This window comes from Plasmodium gallinaceum, assembly GCF_900005855.1.
Source record: "Plasmodium gallinaceum strain 8A genome assembly, contig: PGAL8A_v1_82, whole genome shotgun sequence".
NCBI classification, from domain to species: Eukaryota; Apicomplexa; class Aconoidasida; order Haemosporida; family Plasmodiidae; genus Plasmodium; species Plasmodium gallinaceum.
Window position 1 is genome coordinate 42,119 of NW_021628245.1, and position 20,192 is coordinate 62,310.

Genomic DNA, 20,192 nt, shown 5'->3' on the forward strand with positions numbered 1-20,192 from the left:
TGAGTTTACTGAAGTGTAATTTAGTGATATATTAATTGCTTGTTCAATGAGTTTGCTAGTATCAAACAAACGAATTAATAAGGAGAATATAGAAAAAACTCAATTTAATATTAATTTAATAAAAATTTTAATTTTAAATTCTTTATTTTTGTTAATTAAAGACATATAATACTTATTAGTTATTTTCTTTTTAATATAATTCATAGAAAAATCTAAAAATGTAATTTCTTTAATATTATATTTTAATTTAAAAAAAAACATGAACTCTATATCAATTTACATATCATCAAAAAAGAAAAAAATTGATAATAAAATTATATTTTATTTTTAAGATTATCTTTTTTTTTTTTTTTATATTTTTTTTTTTTGTAGTGTAATTACTTTTTGAATAACTTTTTTAGTGTAAACATTTATGGTGTACCCTGTAACTGTGATTCAGTATGAACAAAATAAAATATTTATATTCCATTTATTCGTCTAATTATTATACGAAAGATGTCTTTAATATTATTTATAGACCACTTCTATAATATTATACTTTGATTTATCATAAATAAGATTGTAATACATTTTATATTTATCTTTATGTTTAAGAACATAAATCTTACTGAGCTGATTTGTAACAATAACATTTGTTATATCTTTTTTAGAAAAAACTTATGCTATTTTAGTGGAATAGATATTACGCAATATCATTTTAATTAACATACAAGATTGTGTTTTAGGTAATCTTAACAATACTACATAATTCTCAAATTCTTTGAACCACTTCATATAATCATTTAACTACGTTTCCTTAAACTTATAAAGTTCCTTAGGTATATTTGTTCTTGATACTTTATCACCTTTCTTTTTTATAAGCTTGTATGATTTATATAAAATTACTAATTTTTCAAAAAGGTCTAAATTTTGTCTATATCATTATTCATTATTGTTTTATTATAATCCAATATGGGTTCTGTTTGCGTTATCATCAAATAATTCTATTGCCGTCTTCAAAAGATTTATTAATTGCATATCCAATGAAATTAATAGTGTTGAGCAAAAAAATTGGTAGAGAGAATGCAGAAATAGCTTAACTTTATTAAAAATAAAATAATTTATTTAATAAATTATTTTTTTTATTGATAATTTGTATTAAACATCATCTATGTTAGTTATTAAGTTAATTTATATTGTACTCTATAAAAAGTAAAATTTCATATTACATTTTTAAATTTTTACAAAATATATGTACAAAAATAAATAAAATTAAACAAAAAATATCATTTATTTGTGCATTAATTTTTTTACATAATTTTTTTTTTTTAATTATTTGTATGTACAACAAAAAATATAATATATATATTTTTTTAGTGTATTTCCCTTAGTATACATATTTAGATAAGTGCATTTTTCGCTTTTACATATAATACGTAAATAAAAATGTATTAATTTTTTTTAAATATTTAAAATAGGTTGATAATACGGTTTGCATCCAAATGGATTAATTGTTTTTTTCTATGTTTTATTTTTTTTTTTTTTTTTTTCATTTTAATTTTAGTTAGGTTTTTTATGTTCTTTTTTATTTGTCTCTTTATCTCCTTCTTTTAAATAACTAATTATATTAGAATATAATATACCTCCCGTGTATGCTAAATATACAAGAAATAAATTTTTCTTGATATATAATGAAGTTCTACTTTTGAAAGGAGAAAATGCCATTAAGATCAGCAAAGGGGAAGCTATCAATACACTGCGAAGGGCCATATTAATTTTTCCATTATTAAAACTCTTTCTTTTAATTTCACTTTTATTTTTATTATCTAGCATATCTTCACTTCCTTCAGGATAAACATTCGTGCCTGAATCTAAATTATTATCATTAAGATTTTCTTTCAAAAGATTTTTATCTTTGCCTTTCTGTTCATCACTATCTAATAATTTTAATTTTAGTTCTGTTTTTAATTTTTCATTATTAGATTCTGACAAAATTCTTATGTTTATTAAATGAGCTGGTACCACAAATTTTCTTTTAGAATTCTCAAACTTATATATATACTAATAATAATATGAAACAACAATGATTTAAAAATATACATATTATTTTATAAATATAATATCAATAAAATGTAATATTTTAAAAATATTATTATTATCTTACACTGTTGAAACCCTGTAATATTATAATTAAGAGCATAAACAGAAAAAATTTAGAAAAGCAAGATATGCTTATTTTTTGTTTTTTATTGCAAATCATTGAATTTTTTATATTTGTTGTCAAATAACTTTTAGTTACATGATTACTGAATCCTGGGAATTTAATAATATTAAATATAGTGTTACTTTTCATGTTAATTTTTTAGTTTTTTCTAGAAATATATATTTTTAAATAAAATTTAACTTTTGTTATTTTATTTTTTCATTATTTATATAAATTTGTTTATTTTTGATATAATTGATATTTAAAATTTTTAAAAAATTAAAATTGAATATATAAATTTAATATAATAAGCAATAAATCTTAATTCTACTATAAAAATAAAAATTATTCAAAAACGCTTTTAAAATTTTTAACTTAAAAAATTATAAAATAACAACGTACTATAAATGAATTATAATTTATTATTAAAATTTAAAACATATAATTGTTAAATATTTAATATTAGTAATTCGAAAATTTCTTTAAAAATTTTTTTAAAAGAAAAATTATAAGTTTTACAAAATATGCATGTACTTATAAGTAATTATTTTGGATAAGAAAATGTTAATTTTGTTCATGAAACTAGTAATAAATGACATTATTAAATGATGTTTTACTAAAAATACGAACATATAATTTTTATAAAAGCTTAAATTACAAAATATAACAATAGTTTCATCATAATTTAAATTATGATTCAATGATGAAAATTTATATAGATATTTAAGTTGCAACGTTGTATAAATTTTAAAAATAACATAATATAATTTTTTATGATAAATATAATCAAATACAATATATTATTTAATATAATTTTGGGATATAATAATATATATATTTGTAATGATTATGTTATGGATTAATGACCAATAAAAAGCTATAATATTGACCTTTTTGATATTTTATATAATAATAGTGGATTATTTAAATAAGTTGCCTATATATGAAAGATAATAAACATGTAGAGAATTATACATAAAGACATATATAGAAATATTCTGAAGGTACAGAAAAACCACAAAATTGCTTACAAAGAAAATGCATGTCTTATAAAATGTAATATAGGTATAATTATGAATAAGAATGATAAATATAATAAAAAGTTATAAAAATATTTTGCATTTTTTTTTTTTAAATTGTGGTAATAATTCTTTTTTATAGCTTTATGAAAGCTATTGAAAAAGGTTAAAAAAAATGCAATATATAAAATAAATATTTATTTTATTAACAGATAATTATTTAAGAAATATACATCTTCTTAAATTAATTTTATGATAAATAAAGTGAGTATATATCTCTTTACATACTTTTTTTTAATTTTATTATATAAAGTATTATAATAGTCTTTGAACTATGAATAAACCAGTTTCAAAAGATAAAAAATAGATATTAAAACTACTAAATGAATCAATATTTTCTATTAACTGATATATTAAATGGAAATTCACATACTTTTATAGCATTTTAAAAAATAAGGCTAATAAATAGAATGTAGAAAAGTATCTCTTTATCTTATTCATTATACTTCAATTTATTACGAACAATTATATTCTCTTTATATAATTATACTGTATAATATAAAAAAGGTAATTTATTCATTTTATATTGAACATATTTTTATTGATTTTATGTTAAATAGGTATCTAAAATTTCTGATTTCGTTAAATGATAATTATTATGCTTATATCGTTTTTTATAAATTCATATTATGTTCAAAAATTAATTTTAATTACTGCTATGTAATACTACAACAACAATAAAAAAATAATTCATTTTAAAAAAAAAAATACATTAATTCTTTTACTTTAGTATATATATTTATGTGTATGTTTATCAGTATATGCTTAATAAAATTATCAATAACTTTTTATAAATATTTGGATATTAAGTTATAAAGAATTAACTAGACAACTTTGAACCTAGACTAATTAAAAAAAAGATTTTTTTTTTATTTCCTATTTTTGTAAGGGATATTTATTAAAAAATATCTTTAGAATTCATTTTAGCTTATTTTTGCTGTTATTAAATTTTATTGAAAATTATACTTAGTGGAATAAATTTTTGAATTAATAAAAAATTAAATTAGAAATGTAAAAGATAAACGAAACTATTTTTTTTTGTTATTATTTAATTTTTATATATTTAAAAGACTTCTACCCACTTTAATTTAAATATACTAGTTTATTTCAAAAAATTATATTATATACAATAAACAAATTTGACGAAAATTTTTGTTTTTAATAAGAATAAAGATAATTCTTATTAAGGTAAATAAGCTAATAAAAAATATAAATGCTCAGTTGTACAAACTGTATAATAAAGATTATAACTTATAGCTTTAATATAATTTTTTATAACATTTAAAATTATTAGAGGCTACTTTACATTTTTTTATTAATAATTTGATTAATACCCCCCTAAAGACATTGAATAGACAATTAATAAATCAATTGACAATGATGATAATAACATATATTCTCATAAATTAAACGCTATTGAACTAGTGATTTATTATTTTCCTGTTAAATAAATTTACTAGTATTGAACAAACAAGTTAATATAGAGAATTTAGAGAAAATCTTATTAATTTTATTCATTATAAAATAATTTATTACATATATTATTATTTCACAATTTTTATAAAACAATAACTCTATTATTGATACATTAAGTTAATTTACACATCACTTTGTAAACTCAATATTTAACATTACATTTTTAAATTTTCACTAAATAGAACCAAGCTCCCAAGAAGAATATTTTTATTTTTTCTTTAAAAAGATGTTAAGCCAAAAAAAAAATAAATAATAATTATTAAATATTCATTAATTTTTTTTTAATATGCGTAATACTTTGAAATAAAATGCAACCCTCTTTTTTTATTCTTCGAATGTACCATAAACAACAAAAAAATATATATAAAAATTTTTTTTTACTGTAAATATATATGTATGAAAATTTTCCTTTGTACTGATTTATTAATTAAATATTCAAGGACTTTTCTAGGGTAAGAAAAAAAAAAATTAATAAAAAGAATGCGGAGTTTTCTCTAAAAGTTTAATGAATTAAAATATAATTTTAAATGCTATAAATTAGTAAAATAAATTCATATAGTCTAATTCATTAAGGATTTATTATTATTAAGAGGTATTCATTTACTTTAATAAAAATTTTTATTTTAATTAGAAATTTAAATCCTATTTAATTGTCGATTTTTATTTAAATATATTTTACTTATAATATTATGAATAATATTTGATAATTCTAGTCCATTAATTTTAAGTTAATAGGAATAAGTAATTATTAAAATACAAATTTAAATTTTATAAACATTATAAACAAAAAAATTTTATTATTGTACATACAAAATTCTCTTTTAAAAGTATCTCGTAAAATTCATTCTTCGAAGTAATTTTTTTCATTGGCAGCTATGTCATTCAATTTTCAACAAAAAAAATTAAAAAAAATTTTTTTTTTTTTTATATGTCTATTGCTTTCATAGTTAACTATATATTTTTTATACATCCGTTAATTTTTATTTTCATAAATATTAATAATGCCTTTAATTAATGATAAATTTAACCTACACAGATAAAAAATACGTTAACTTATATTATATCTTAAATATTATACAAAATAGATAAATGATACAATTTTTAGAGTACATGATAATAAACGTTCATAATTTTTTGAATCAAGAAGGTTAATATTGGTAAATCGGTGAATAAATCTTGTATGAAGATGTCAATGTTTTTAAGAAAGCATATTTCATTAAATAAACCGAAGGAAAAACACTTCGTGAAACTACAACATCTATATAAGTGTTAAAAGAGATTTATATTAATGAGAATATTAATAAAAGGTGAGAGGATAGTTAAAAAGAATAAGATTATAAAGAAATAAAATAATAAGAGCAAAGCTTTAATTTATTGAATTGTCTGTTTCATGACTTTGATAGTAATGAACAAACAAATTGGTAAAAAGTATGTAGAGCCAACTTCATTTAATTTAAATTTAATTTAAGATTTAATCTAAAATTTTTATTTTTATTAATAAAAATTTAATACTATCTATTAGTTAATTATTTTTTTTTTAAGTCAATTTACGCAACACTTCATAAATGTAATTTCTTTAACATTATGTTTTAAATAAAATATATATATATATATATGCTTTACGATAATTTGCACATCATCAAAAAAAATTAATAAAAACTTATTTTTTTTTATATTTTTTTTAGTGTATATAATTTTTGAGCAACTATTTTAGTGCATTTACATATAATTATACATTATACCATCAATTCAAATAAGCAATCTTCAAATAAGAAAATCTTCATATTTGATTTATTCATCTAAATATTATACAAAAGAGATCTGTAATATTATTTAGAGAAAATATTCCACTGCTTTCCTAAAAATAATGACATTAGTTTATTTTATTTTCTTTGATATGTTTTACAATTTCAAGATTTATTCTATCTTTTTATTTACAAGATAGATTCCATTATTATTTAATTCATATGGTGTTGTAATTATCGCTTAATTTTATAAAGATCAGAATAGTTATTAAGTTCCAATCCATGTATAAGTTTAGGATTTTTTTATTCTTTTCAGTTACTTGTATAAAATTTCTTAATTGAAGCTTATACATGTCTCTAGCTATATAATCTGATAGTTTAAACCTAGAAGGTAGAATTTGAATCTTTTGACGTCTATAGTATTGATCTATAAATAATAGTAGAAACTTATTTTGCATAATGTTTATATGAATAAATGGAATAAAAATATTTTATTTAATTTATGTTGAATCATGAGAATAATGTTCACTCTTGTGTTATCTAAAGTAATCATTCAAGAAGTATGTACACTAAAAAAAAATATTTTTTATTAATTCTTGTTTTTTGATGATGTGCAAATTACTTTGGAGCGTATATTTTTTTTTTTTTTTAAGTTAAAATGTAATGTTTGAGAAATTGAATTTATGTAATTTTGTATAAATAAACTATAAAATAGTATTTGATTTTGATTAATAAAAATAAAGATTTTAAATTAAAAATACAGTGAATATTACTCTATATGATCTTTTGTAAATTAGTTTGCTTGATAATAGCAACGTCTTTGAACAGGAAACTAGTAAATAACATAATTAAACTTTGAACTTATTTTTATTTCCCCTTAATACAAATTTAAGTAGAAAGAAACTACTGTTTATTGAAAAACAGTTTAGAACAAATTTTCATCTATCTTTATTAAAACACAAATCTCAGTATGAAAACTTTAAGTTATATAAAAAATTATCATTATTCATATATGTTAATAGTTTTTATGTATAACTTTTTTTTCAATAAATAAGAATTATTATAGACACTAAAAATTTCCAATATAAAATTTTTTTTCTTAAAACGTTAAACATAATTAACGAATACAACGTAACAAAAACAAAAAAAAAATATATATATTTTTTTTAATAAATATTTACAGCTATGTAATCATATTTTTATATAATTTTTAAAACATTCTCATAAATATGTTTGCGCATTTAATTCTATATTTTTTATTTGTTCTACTAATTATATTTATGAAGGTGAACAAAATTTTCTACATTCCAGATAATAAATCTCAAAAATAATTTAAATATTATTCATTATCGAAAACTTCAACACAACAAAAAAGTAAAAACAATATTGAATAGAAGTTGTTTTTATAATTATATATATTTTTCATGAAAAGTATAAAATAGATTAAAAGAATTATAATTCATGTTTTAAGTTCATTCAGACAATAATTATAGGGCTCGGGAATATATATTTTTAAAATTCCTACTTCCTAAGTAATATAATGAGCATTTCTATTTATTCTGAGAATCATTTTATTAGGTTGATTTTTTGGAAGTTTAAGATTTCTCTTTTGTAATTCCTCCTTAATTTGATTCATTATGTTATCCTTACCCTCCATCAGAGCTATTAGTTCACTAAGATATTTACCAATCATATTTTGCAATAAATTTTTTATCAAATCATATTCCATATTGTAAAAATTCATCACATAACTAATTACTCTTTTTTATTTCCTTAATGAATTATTTAATACACTATGTTCTCTTGTTTTTATTACTACATATCTAATTAGTTTGTATGATAAAATGAATCCCTGTCAAGATAAATGAATTTAAATTTTGTTACCAATAATTAAACCACTCTAAAAATTTTATTGACAGTTATATATATAATAAGAAGAACCACGAAGACAAATCTTTATATCTCATATAAAGATATTCACATATGTTATTTAAAAGCTCCTTTAAAACTGCTAAGTTAGAACATTTTGATAAGACTCTATTCCACTTGAAGATTTTCTTACAGCAAGACTTCTTTCTGTTATTTTCGAACATTTTTTATGTGCCTTTTTGTATTGTATCTTCTGTTGTATTTGAAAATAAATTATCATCTAATATAAGAAATAATGATAAATTAGGGAAAAAATCAATTAAAAAAAAAATAAAATATCTTGGAATTTTTCATTTTGATTTAAGGAATGAATGAATATTTTTCAAAAATAGAATTTTTTTTATAGTTTTTAAAATACTGTAAATTAATAATAGATATATATTTATATAAAATTAGAAAATATATGTTTTTTTTAAATTACTAAAGATAATTTTATATATTTTTTAAAAAATAAGTTACAATTATTTTCAAAATTTAACTTTGTTTTTAATAATTAATTCATTAAAATAATATATATTTAGTTCATATTCATTTCATGAATAAATTACCTTTGATAATTAAAAGCACTATAATTTCACGTGAAATGTTCTAATATAATTTTAAAAAAAAACAGAGGAATTTTATTTTATTTAAATAAAATAATTTATTAAATAAAATATAATACATTATATTATATAAAAATGATGGCATTCTAAAAAGAAAATGTATGTAAATTTTTTGATGCAATAATTGCTAATGTATTAAAAAAGCTAATGCAAAATTAAAGCAGTTATATATGAATAATTTTTATTGAATAAAAATAATTAAGATTTCATTAAATAAAAAATAAAAATAAACTTTTTATTTAATATTTCTTTTAATGTTCATATTCCCTGAAAAAATAAAAAAAGAATTAATTCAAATTTTTCTTATAATATATAATGAATTAAAATAATTAAATAAGCTATGTACTTTTCCTAATTTAATTTGTATACTATATTGAAAAGACAACCTTTAAAAAAATTTTACAATTTTTTTGTTACAGATATCAAGTAAAACTGATATAAATTATGCACTTTTTTTGTGGCAATTAATTCATAACACTAAAAAGAAAGCATTTAAATAAAATTAATTTATAATTTCCCTACATTAAGAATACTATATAAAATTGAATAAACTATATTCTTTTCATTATAATAATTTATGCACAATGTTAAAATGAAATTTTTTAAAAAAAAATTGTACTACATAAATATAGTTTACTTTTTTTTAATATTTCAAATTAGACATAAATTCATTAAATTGGTAGAGGTAACTCTAAATGCTTTTTAATAATACTTTATTTAGTAATCTAACAAAGTCATGTGACAGTCAGATAATAAAGCACTGTGATAATGGTTAATAAAAGATAATATATTGAGAATTATTATAGGTTATCAATATTAAAATAGGAAAATAGGAAATTTGCATGCTTTTTCTTATATAAGACATTGATTAATAAAAGGAAATATGAAACTTTTTGTGAATAAAAATTAATAGCTGCATGAAAAGTATACAGTTAATCATGTGATTTATTAGTTTTCCGTTTAATAATTCTGCTAGTATAGAAAAAACAGGTAAACAAAAAGAACATAAGAAAAACTATACTAATTTTATTTAAAATAAAATAAATTTTCCATAAATTATATATTTTTTATGTATTAATATTAAATTTTAATTCTATTTCTTATTAATTATTTATGTTAATCTATATAATACATTACAAATATTGTATTTAACATTACACTAAATCTTTTGAACAATAAAAAAAATAATACACATGATACTTTCAAGAATAGAAAAAATTATTTCTTTTTTTGAAAAACAAAAAAAAACATCATTATTTTCTTCTTTGAGTTTGAACTATAAAAGGAAAAAAAAATTTAATATAATATTATATATTTTACTTTTAGTGCACATACCTTTAGTAAATGTTTTTTTTTTTGTTGTACATCTTCTTGTGTATGTGTTTAGATGCTCTTGCTTTTCTCACATATTTAGAATGCACGAATAAAGATGTCTTTAATTATTTCATTCATTTAAATATCATTTAAAACAAATCTATAATATTATTAATAAACTATCTATTCAAAAATAATATTATAAGATTTTTGTTTACGAAAAATACATACTTAAATAATTATATATATTTTTGTGTTATTATCTATTTTAAAAATAAACAGATTCACACATAGATAAATGTATACCTTATATAAATCTATTTATTCATTGTAAAATTAATCTACTTATTTTAATATCAATGGTTAATAAAGATAAATATTCAAATTTTTAAGTATAAAAATTAAAAATTGTATGTAAAATATATAGTTTCCAATAAATTTATTAAATATTCAATGCCTTTATTAGTATTGAAAAAAAAAATTAATAAATGGAATATATATAAAGATTCACTTATTTTGTTTTAATTATAATAAAATATTAAACAAATTATATACATTTGTTAATATAAAATATTAATAACATTAGTAACTATTTTAGTTAATTTTCAAAATATATTAGATGTATCATATTTGGCATAATACTTTTAATATTTCAAAAAAAAGAAGAAAATACTTCGCATAATTATTACTACCAAAAAAAAATTAAATAATTTTTTTTTTTTTTAAAAGGAATAAAAAAAAAATAAAACGGTTATATCATAATAATTATTTTTTTTTATATATTATTGTATGTATACAAAAAGAAAAAAAAAAATATAATAAAATATATTTGAATTTTTTTTTTGCTTAATGTATTTATTTTTAGATTGAGTATTTTTTTTTTTTAGTATACTTATTTTTGTGTATTTATTATTTCTTAATGTATGAATTTTTGCATGTATATTCTACGCTTATTTTAACATAAAAAAATAAAAATAACCATATTTATTTATTTAAATATTAATAAAAATATGTTTAACATATTATTTATATACCAATATTTAAAGATAGGCTTTACCTATGGTATTAGTTCGTAAAAAGGATGGTAGATTGTCAATTATTATAGATTATTTGTATTTAAAGAGTTATGTGTTGAATAATTTATATATTTTACCTAATATGAAAGATACATTATGGATATTTTATGGTATTAAACGGTTTTCAAAGATAGATCTTAAGAAAGTATTTTAGAACGTAGAATTAGATGAAAATAGTAATCAACATACAGAATTTATAGTACTCAAACATGAAAAATTTGTATTTAATATATTACCGTTTACATTAAAAATTGGTCTCACATAGTTATAAATAGTAATTAAAGATATCTTCATGTATATAATTGAAGGATATTCAAACATTTCAAGATACTAAAAAATGTACATGTATTAGTTATTGATTACATTTTAAAAATAAATACGAACAAATAAGATTTAATAATCGCCTGTTCGATGACCTTACCAGTATTATACAAAAAAATTAATAAATAACATGCAATCTATAAATAATATTATGAACCTGTTTTAAATAATATTTAATAAAATAAAATGAGTAAAAACATTTTATTTAGAGAATTGTAAAATATGTGGAAAATGTGAACATATAAATGTGTATACCAAAAAAAAAAAAAAAAAATAAAAGTATTTCTATAATATTTTTCTTGTGTACTTATAATTACATAAGAAAATACCTTTTTTTTTTTTTTAATGATGATAACTTAAAAAAACATCATTAATTTTTTTAAAAAAAAATATGACATTTTAAGTAAATATATTTTTTTATCTTTTGAGGAGAAAGATGCATTGTATTATTTTTTTTTTAGAAAGATTAAAAATATAATGTAAAATGTAGTACACATGGGATGTTATGTAAATTAAAAACAATATTAATTAACTAACATAATTAATATATTATATTAATTAATAAAAATGAATAATTTAATTTATATCTTAATTTAAAAAAAATTAAAATATGTAAAATTTTCTTTACATAATCTTTATTAATTTGTTTGTTAGATAATAGCAATAACATTGGATTGTTAATTAATAAATCAATGACATGAAAAAGAAATTTAAAAAAAAAAACTGTAATCTTAAGGATAATCATTTATTTTTTTGTTGATGATATAAAGTATAATTTTTTATGTGTAAGGATTAAAAATGTGATGTTCATATTATATTTTATAGTGGGTTGTGTAAATTAACTCCATAACTATTGTGATTCACATTTGACATTTATTGGAAAAACTAAACAACTTGTATAATAAATTATTTTATCATGAATGAAAGAAGTGGAGTTTTCTCTATATGTTTTTTATTAATCTGTTTGTTCATTACTAGCAATATGATTAATAAAGACTTCATTTACCTTTTTAATAATTTACAGAATGATAGAAGTTCATTTTAGAGCAATGTAGTTACATGCAGGATAATTAAAAAGTATATAAAGAGATATATACATAGAAACGCTAATAATAATTTTTGCAAGTATATAAATAAAATACAAAATAGTTTATGTTTAGAAGAATACCTCCATAGATTTAGTGGAACTATGTTTGTATAAAATATTTTATATTAGTAATATGCCTATAAAAAAACATTATATAGGCATATCTATTTTTAAAAAAAAAAGAATGTTTTTTTTTTATTTATTTTTTTTGGAGATGAGTAAATATGATAATTTTTATATTTCATATGAAAAACTACTAAGTATGTCAAATAGCACTAATTTAATAATAAATTTGTTAAGATTATTATGAATTGATACATGTATAATAAGTACATAATTATATACATAGGCTAATTTTATATTAAAAAGAATAAATAAATATCATTTTACATGCTCTCTATTAATTTGACTATTTAAAGCACTATAAAATTAATTAAATAACAAATTAATAAATCATAATATCATTGAAAAGAAAATTAAAAAGTTATTACATTAAAAAAAAAAAAAAGAAATATATTTCATTTATTTTTTTTTTATTGTATCTATTTAAAATTATAAAAAAAATGTTTTATTTTTTTTTGGATTTTATATTATGACGACTTAGAAAATTTTAGTAAAAAATAAATGCTAATAATTTTATTTTTTTTTATTAACAGAAAAAAAAAGTGTCATCTTAAAAATAAAAATAATCATTTTTTTTTTTTTTATGATGCAATGGGTATTATCCTTTTTTGTATGACAAATTTAGAAATATAATGTTAAATATTACGTTTACATTGCATAAATTAGCTAAAACAATAAGTAATAGAGTTAAAATTTAATATTAGTAATAAGAATAATTGATTTATGTAATGATTTATTTTATTCTAAATAAAATAACTGTGGTTATCTCTAAACAATCTTCATTTAATTTGCTTGTACAATATAGCAAAATTATAATACAATAAATTAATAAATTAATAAATCAATATTCTAATGAAATCATTGAATGGGTAAATTAAGCAATCAATAACTAAGCATCTAGCAATGTTTAAGTTTATTTCCTAAGAAATATTTAAAAAGTTTAATAATTCCATTTATCAATTCTAAATTTTTTTCTATTGTCTTAGGTATTTTTCCCGTTTCTTCACATCTATTTTTCTCTTCTATACTCTATTTATAAATTTTGCTTTTTCATTCATTATCTTCATTTTTTTGTTAATAAATTATTGTTGTAAAAATTTTTTACTATTTTTTTCTATCCACTTATTATGAATATCTTCGCAGTGTTTTTTCCATATAATTTTTTGCCTTTCTAACATGGGATTTCTAATTTTATCCTCATTCTTTTTTGTTATCATATCTTCATATATTTCTTTTATGTAGTTTTTTTCTTTGTTTTTCATTTCCAACATTAACTCTATAAACCATTTTTTTTTCTTCCATCTATCTATTTCCACTTTTTGATTCTCTAGTATAACATTCTTACTTTTTTTTTTTTTTTTTTCTAATATGTTAACATCCTCACCTAAATTTTGTTGTATTCTCAACTCTTCAATCATTTTTTTAAAAAAATGTTCTTTTTCTTTTTGCCATTCTTCTTTAATATATTCTTCTAATAGCATCATATGTATTTCTATCAAAACTTTTTGTATCAATTTTTCATTCTTTCCATATTTCATTATTTCTTTATTTCCTTCCTGTTTCAATCCTTCTATATTTTCATGAATTTCCTTCACATTTCTCGTATCTCTTTTAGATATTCCTTCCATACCTTCTTCTTCCTTTTCACATTCGTCTAATAAATCATTAAACCATTCCTCTTCGCTATGTTCTATAAACCACATTCTTTGTTTTTTTAGCCATTGTTTCCATATTTTTTTTTGTTTCTCTAGCATAGGATTTTTTCCTGCTTCTATTTCTACAATTTCTAATTCATCTGTCAATTCCTCATATCTTTCTTGTTCTTTTCTCCATTCATTTTTCAAATTAATGAACCATTCTTCATTTTTCCATTTCTCTAACATTCTTTTGTTTCTTTCTACCCATATTTTCCATAGAAGTTTTTGTTTCTCAATCATCAATGTACTAATGTCTTCTTCCCCTTCTCTCATGATGGCTAAATCATTTTCTGTTATTTTCGAATATTCTTCTTTATCTTCATTTATAAATTCTTCTAAGCAGACTTCTAAAAATTTTCCTCTATTCAATAACCACTCCTCTTTTCTACATTCCTCCAGTATTACCATGTATATTTCTATTAAAGTCTGCCATTTTAATTTTTTTTTGCCTATTATAGAATTATTATTTTCATGTGATTCCTCTAAATGATTTCTTTCATACTTTCTCATTTTTTCATCTCCCTTTTTATTAACCTCTGTTATTGATTCACCTCTTTCCATGGATTTTTCATTTTCTTTTTCTATACTATTTTTATAAATACTACTTTTATATTCTTTCTCTTCATTTTCATATTCATTAACTAACTTTGTAAACCATTCTTCATTGTTGTCTTCATCTATCCACTTTTTACAAATATTTTCGCAGTGTTTTTTCCATATACTGCTTTGTCTTTCTAAGATAACGTCTATTAATCTTCCTTGATTCTTTTTTGCTAAAATTTCTTCATTTGTCTCCATCATATATTCTTCTTCTTTATTTTTCCATTCTAACATTAACTCAACAAACCATTTTTCTTTTTTCCATTTTTCTATTTCCTCTTTTTTTTTCTCTGATATAACATTCCAACTTCTTTCTCTTTCTATTTTATCTAATATGTTTGTTTGTTCGTCGAAATTTTTATATTTTTTCATCTCTTCCATATTTGCTTTAAAAAATTCTTCTTCTTTTTCCCACTCTTCTTTTGTAGATTCCTCTAATACCATCATATAAATATCTAACAAAATTCTACTTTCCAAATTTTTCTTCATTTCACATTCATCTATTCCATTATTTCCTTTATTCTCTATTTTTTCTTCCTTTATATTTTCATGAATATCTTCTTTTTCATATTCTTCTAACAATTTTATAAACCAATTCTGATTTTTGTATTTGTGTGAATGCTCTATTTGCCATTCTATCCATTTCTTCCATATTTTTTTTTTTTTATCTAGAATAATATTATTTACTCCCATTTCTGTCATTTTTTCAATTTCTTGTTCTTCTAAATATCCTAAATATTTTTCTTGTTCTTCTTTCCATTCTTTCTTCAAATTAATAAACCATTTTTCATTTTTATATTTCATTAATATACTACTTTTTTTATCTATTGTATTGGTACTATTTTCTTCTTTTATTTTCATTATAAAATTATTTCCCATATCTTTTAAATTATAATTTTTTCCATCTTTTTGGATCTCTTCTAAACAAATTTTAAAAAATTCGGCTTTATTCAATTTCCATTCCTCTTTTTTATACTCTTGTAATGCTATCATATGTACATCTATCCATGTATTCCAACTATGTACTTCATTAATTGATCTTTTATTTTCTAAATTTATCATTTCATTTTCACATTCATATTTTTCTTGTATTATATTTATTTCATTTGTCTCTTCTTCATTTAAGGTATCTTCCATAATATACTCTACAATATGAGATGTATTTATTCCTAATCTATTTTCATTCAATTTTTCTTCTTTGATTTTATTTCTGGATTTATTTACATTCAATTCAATTTCTTCAATTTCATTTCTAGGATTATATTCATTTAATTTTTCTCCCAATATGAATTCATTTTCATGCTTCTTTGATACTTCTTCAAATTCACTAATGCATTTATTTTCATTTTCCATATACATTCCTTCATATGCTTTGGATTTCTTCATTTGTTCATACTTCAAATCTTTTTCATTTTCCATATATATTCCTTTATGTTCTTTGGATTTTATCATTTGTTCATACATCAAATCTTTTTCATTTTCCATATGTATTCCTTTATGTTCTTTGGATTTCTTTATTTGTTCATAATTCAAATCTTCTTTATTTTCCATATACGTTCCGTCATGTTCTTTGGATTTTTTCACATGTTTATACTTCAAATCTTTTTCATTTTCCATATGCATTCCTTTATGTGCTTTGGATTTCTTCACTTGTTTATACTTCAAATCTTTTCGATTTTTCAAACTCATATCACATAGTGGTATTTCTTTTTCATAGTGTAAGAATGAATAATTTTCTCTATTTATTGATTCATTCTTTGTATTATTTGTATCCATTAGCAACGGTTCCCTTGTTATTTTCTTAATCTTTTTTCTTGCTTTTTTTTTCTTTGATTTCCTATTACGAATCCAAGATCCAATGGGAGTATACTATAATTCAAATTAAAAAATAAAAAATTATAAAAATTCATCATGAATGTAATTATGATTTTAAATATATAAGTTATTTCCCTTTTAAATGTTAATTTTATCTTACTTTACAAAGAAGAATCAAAAAAAAAATAATTCCTAAAAGAAAAATACCTCCTGAAACCATTGGTATTAATAAATCACCTTTAGGTGTAACCGTAGGCATAACTTCATTAGGGTCACTTGATGGGATTGGCGTCAAAATATTTGGAATAGTCGCACTTGGACTTAGTGAAATATTTTCAGTACTATTTCTTCCATATGAGTATTGTTGAGCCTGTTTAAGAGGGGCATGTGTATTTGGTGGTATCTGCAGTTGGATACCATCTGTCTGAAGTGAGGGTAAATCATTATTTGTTGTAGGAATATATGCAGTCGTAGTTGTGAGAATGGATGTTTTATCAGGGGAATACGAAAGTGGAGTTGGAGATATAAAATCAGATGTAGGAGCTGTAGTGCCATTCGTAGAAGATGTAATTCTGCTTGTAGAAAGTTCATTGGTAGTAATAGTATTTTCGTTATTTGTCGAAAAAGGTGTAGAACTATCTGTTAAAGGTGATGTTGCAGTAATATGAATATCTACAGTAGTAGGAAGTATAGATCCATCTGTAAAAGATTCAGTTATAATTGTGGGATTAACAACACCAGGTATAGAGGATTCAGGTTTAAATATAGAAGTTTCAGGATTATTTATGGGTGCATAATTGATTGTAGAGGCATTATCACTTATAGGAGAATCGTGATTAATAAAAGATATAGTTTTAGAGGAAATTGAAGATGTTGCAGAAGGTGCAATCTCATGGAAAAAAGAAGTAGCTGCAGAATTTGTAGTATTGCTAGTAGAAGATTCAATATCAGTTAAAGAATATGTAGTGTCAATTATAGATGTAGAACGTTCTGTGTAATCTGTTGGAGATGCAGAATTATATGTGAAAGGCAAAGTGGTGATAATAGGAGTAGATGAAGATAGTGGAGGTGTAGAACTATCTGTAGGAGTTGTAGTCATAGATGTAAGAGAAGGTTCAATACCAGGAGAAGAAACAGGATCAATTGTAGGAGATGCAGCAACATTTGCAGATATAATTTCATTTACAGTAGCTGTAGTTTCAGGAGATAAAGATGCAGTTTTAGCAGATGCCTCGTATGTTTTAGAAGGTGTAATGCTATTTGTAGGAAATTCAGTATCAATTGAATTATCTGTAGTGTTGGATATTGAAGTTGTATAATCATTTATAGAAGATTTAACTATAGGAGTAGGTGAAAGTAATGATCGCGTAAATTCATCTATAGATGTTGTAGTTATAGATGAATGTGAAGGTATAACCTCAGAAGAAGATGGTGAAATTGTAGGAGGTGTAATTTTATTTGTAGAAGATTTATTGTCATCTGTAAATGTTTTATATTCAGAAGATACAGTTTTAGAAGGTAAAGATGCTGTTATAGGAGGTGGAGTGATAGTAGTAGAAGGTGCAATATTATTTGTAAATGATTCAACGTTAGTAATAGAATATTCAGTGGTAGCTGTAGAAGATATTTCTTCAGGGTAAGATGTAACTGTAGGTGTGCCACTAATAGTAGAATCTAAAGGTAATAATTTAGTTGTAGGAGATATTACAATCTCAGGGGATACTGAAGATGAGGTTGCGTCAGATATAGTATTAGTATTAGAATCTATTGTATCACTTGGAGTTAAAGAATTGGATTGTGTTGAGTGTTCTGGAGAAATTGTGGTTTTAGTTTCTGGGGAAGTTTGATCTGTAGTCACTGATGGTATTGAAGTGGCGCTTGTGAATGTATTTTCAAAGGAATTCACATCATTTACGTTATTAACACTAGTCCTATTGCTACCCAATGAACCTGTAGTAGTATCATTATGCAATACATTAGGAGTTACATTTGTAGATTTTAAGTTATCTGGTGATGTAGTTGTATTATTTGAAGTTTCATTAGATTCATTTTGAGTGCTATTTGAAGAAAGCCAATCTAAATTATATGGGTCAGCTGTATTTTGTCTCTCTTTAATTTGATGAATTAATGTTGTCATATTACATTGAATACCAGTGTCTCTTAATTCAATATTTTGCAATGTATTACTATGATCATTCCATATTCTAATAGAATCATTTATATATAATTGATTTTCATATAATTCATTTTCCGCCATATTAACAAATTGTTTTCCTCTCTTATATATATACATGCTCCATTTCCCGCAATTACGTTCAGATCTATCTTTCTCGTAAACCCTGTAATGGTAATTAGACATATCATTAGTAATATTGAAAAAACTTAACCGTCTGTCTTCAATAATTTGAGTTTTATTAGTACTATAACTATCATCATTGAGTTGTGCGTATGTTAATGATGTGGGTACTGGTAGATCATTATATTCATAAGGTCTAGTGCATTTATCATTTTTATTCAAAATAGCACAATAATCAAACGTTGTTGTACTACACGTTGATTTCATTTTTTCATCTATACTTGTTTGAAAAGATTTTTGTTTCTCATTCCATTTTTCAACAAGACATGAGATATTATATTTTTCTTTTTCACTTAATAGCAAATTAACATAGTCCATTCCTCTCCAATTTATGTATGAGGATGCCTTTTTACATTTTTCTGTGTCATTCGTAATATTATTGTCTTCAAGATAAAATCGAAGTTCATTACCAGTATCATCCATAAATGATTCAATTTCTGTTTTGAGCTTACTTGTTTCACTAGGGGAGTTATCTTCATTTTCTTTTGTTTTACCATTTTGTTCATCTAATATACAGGATGTTTCTTCTGCTTGTGATAAATATCTTGCCTTCTTTAGGATGGATTTTTTTCTCATGATTGTAATATCATCATAAAAGGCTTTCTCAAAATATTTTGAAGTAGTATCCAAAAATTGATTTATTAAAGAAAAGAAATTTTTATGTGAATTATAGATAAATTTATAAATTTCAAGATAACCAAAAAGTAATATGTATGTATGTATTTTATACTTTAAATTTATGAAACGTTAAAAAAATATTCGTTAATCCAATTAAGGAAAAAAAATA

At 20.7% G+C, this 20,192-nt stretch overlaps 2 protein-coding genes across 2 annotated transcripts, besides 1 other annotated feature; both read right to left on the bottom strand.

Annotated features, from left to right (window-relative positions):
* Positions 1 to 1,539: 1,539 nt before the first annotated feature.
* On the bottom strand, positions 1,540 to 2,332 carry PGAL8A_00269350 (Plasmodium exported protein, unknown function; the record flags this gene model as incomplete). Its single annotated transcript, XM_028671672.1, has 2 exons — positions 1,540 to 2,040; positions 2,144 to 2,332. 2 exons carry the CDS (start codon positions 2,330 to 2,332, stop codon positions 1,540 to 1,542), a joined length of 690 nt encoding a protein of 229 aa, XP_028528301.1.
* Positions 2,333 to 5,153: 2,821 nt separating this feature from the next.
* Positions 5,154 to 5,588: a repeat region.
* An 8,431-nt stretch (positions 5,589 to 14,019) lies between these two features.
* Positions 14,020 to 19,981, bottom strand: PGAL8A_00269400 (surface-associated interspersed protein (SURFIN); the record flags this gene model as incomplete). The annotated part of the gene is made up of 2 exons (XM_028671673.1): positions 14,020 to 17,103; positions 17,210 to 19,981. 2 exons carry the CDS (start codon positions 19,979 to 19,981, stop codon positions 14,020 to 14,022), a joined length of 5,856 nt encoding a protein of 1,951 aa, XP_028528302.1.
* Positions 19,982 to 20,192: the final 211 nt, after the last annotated feature.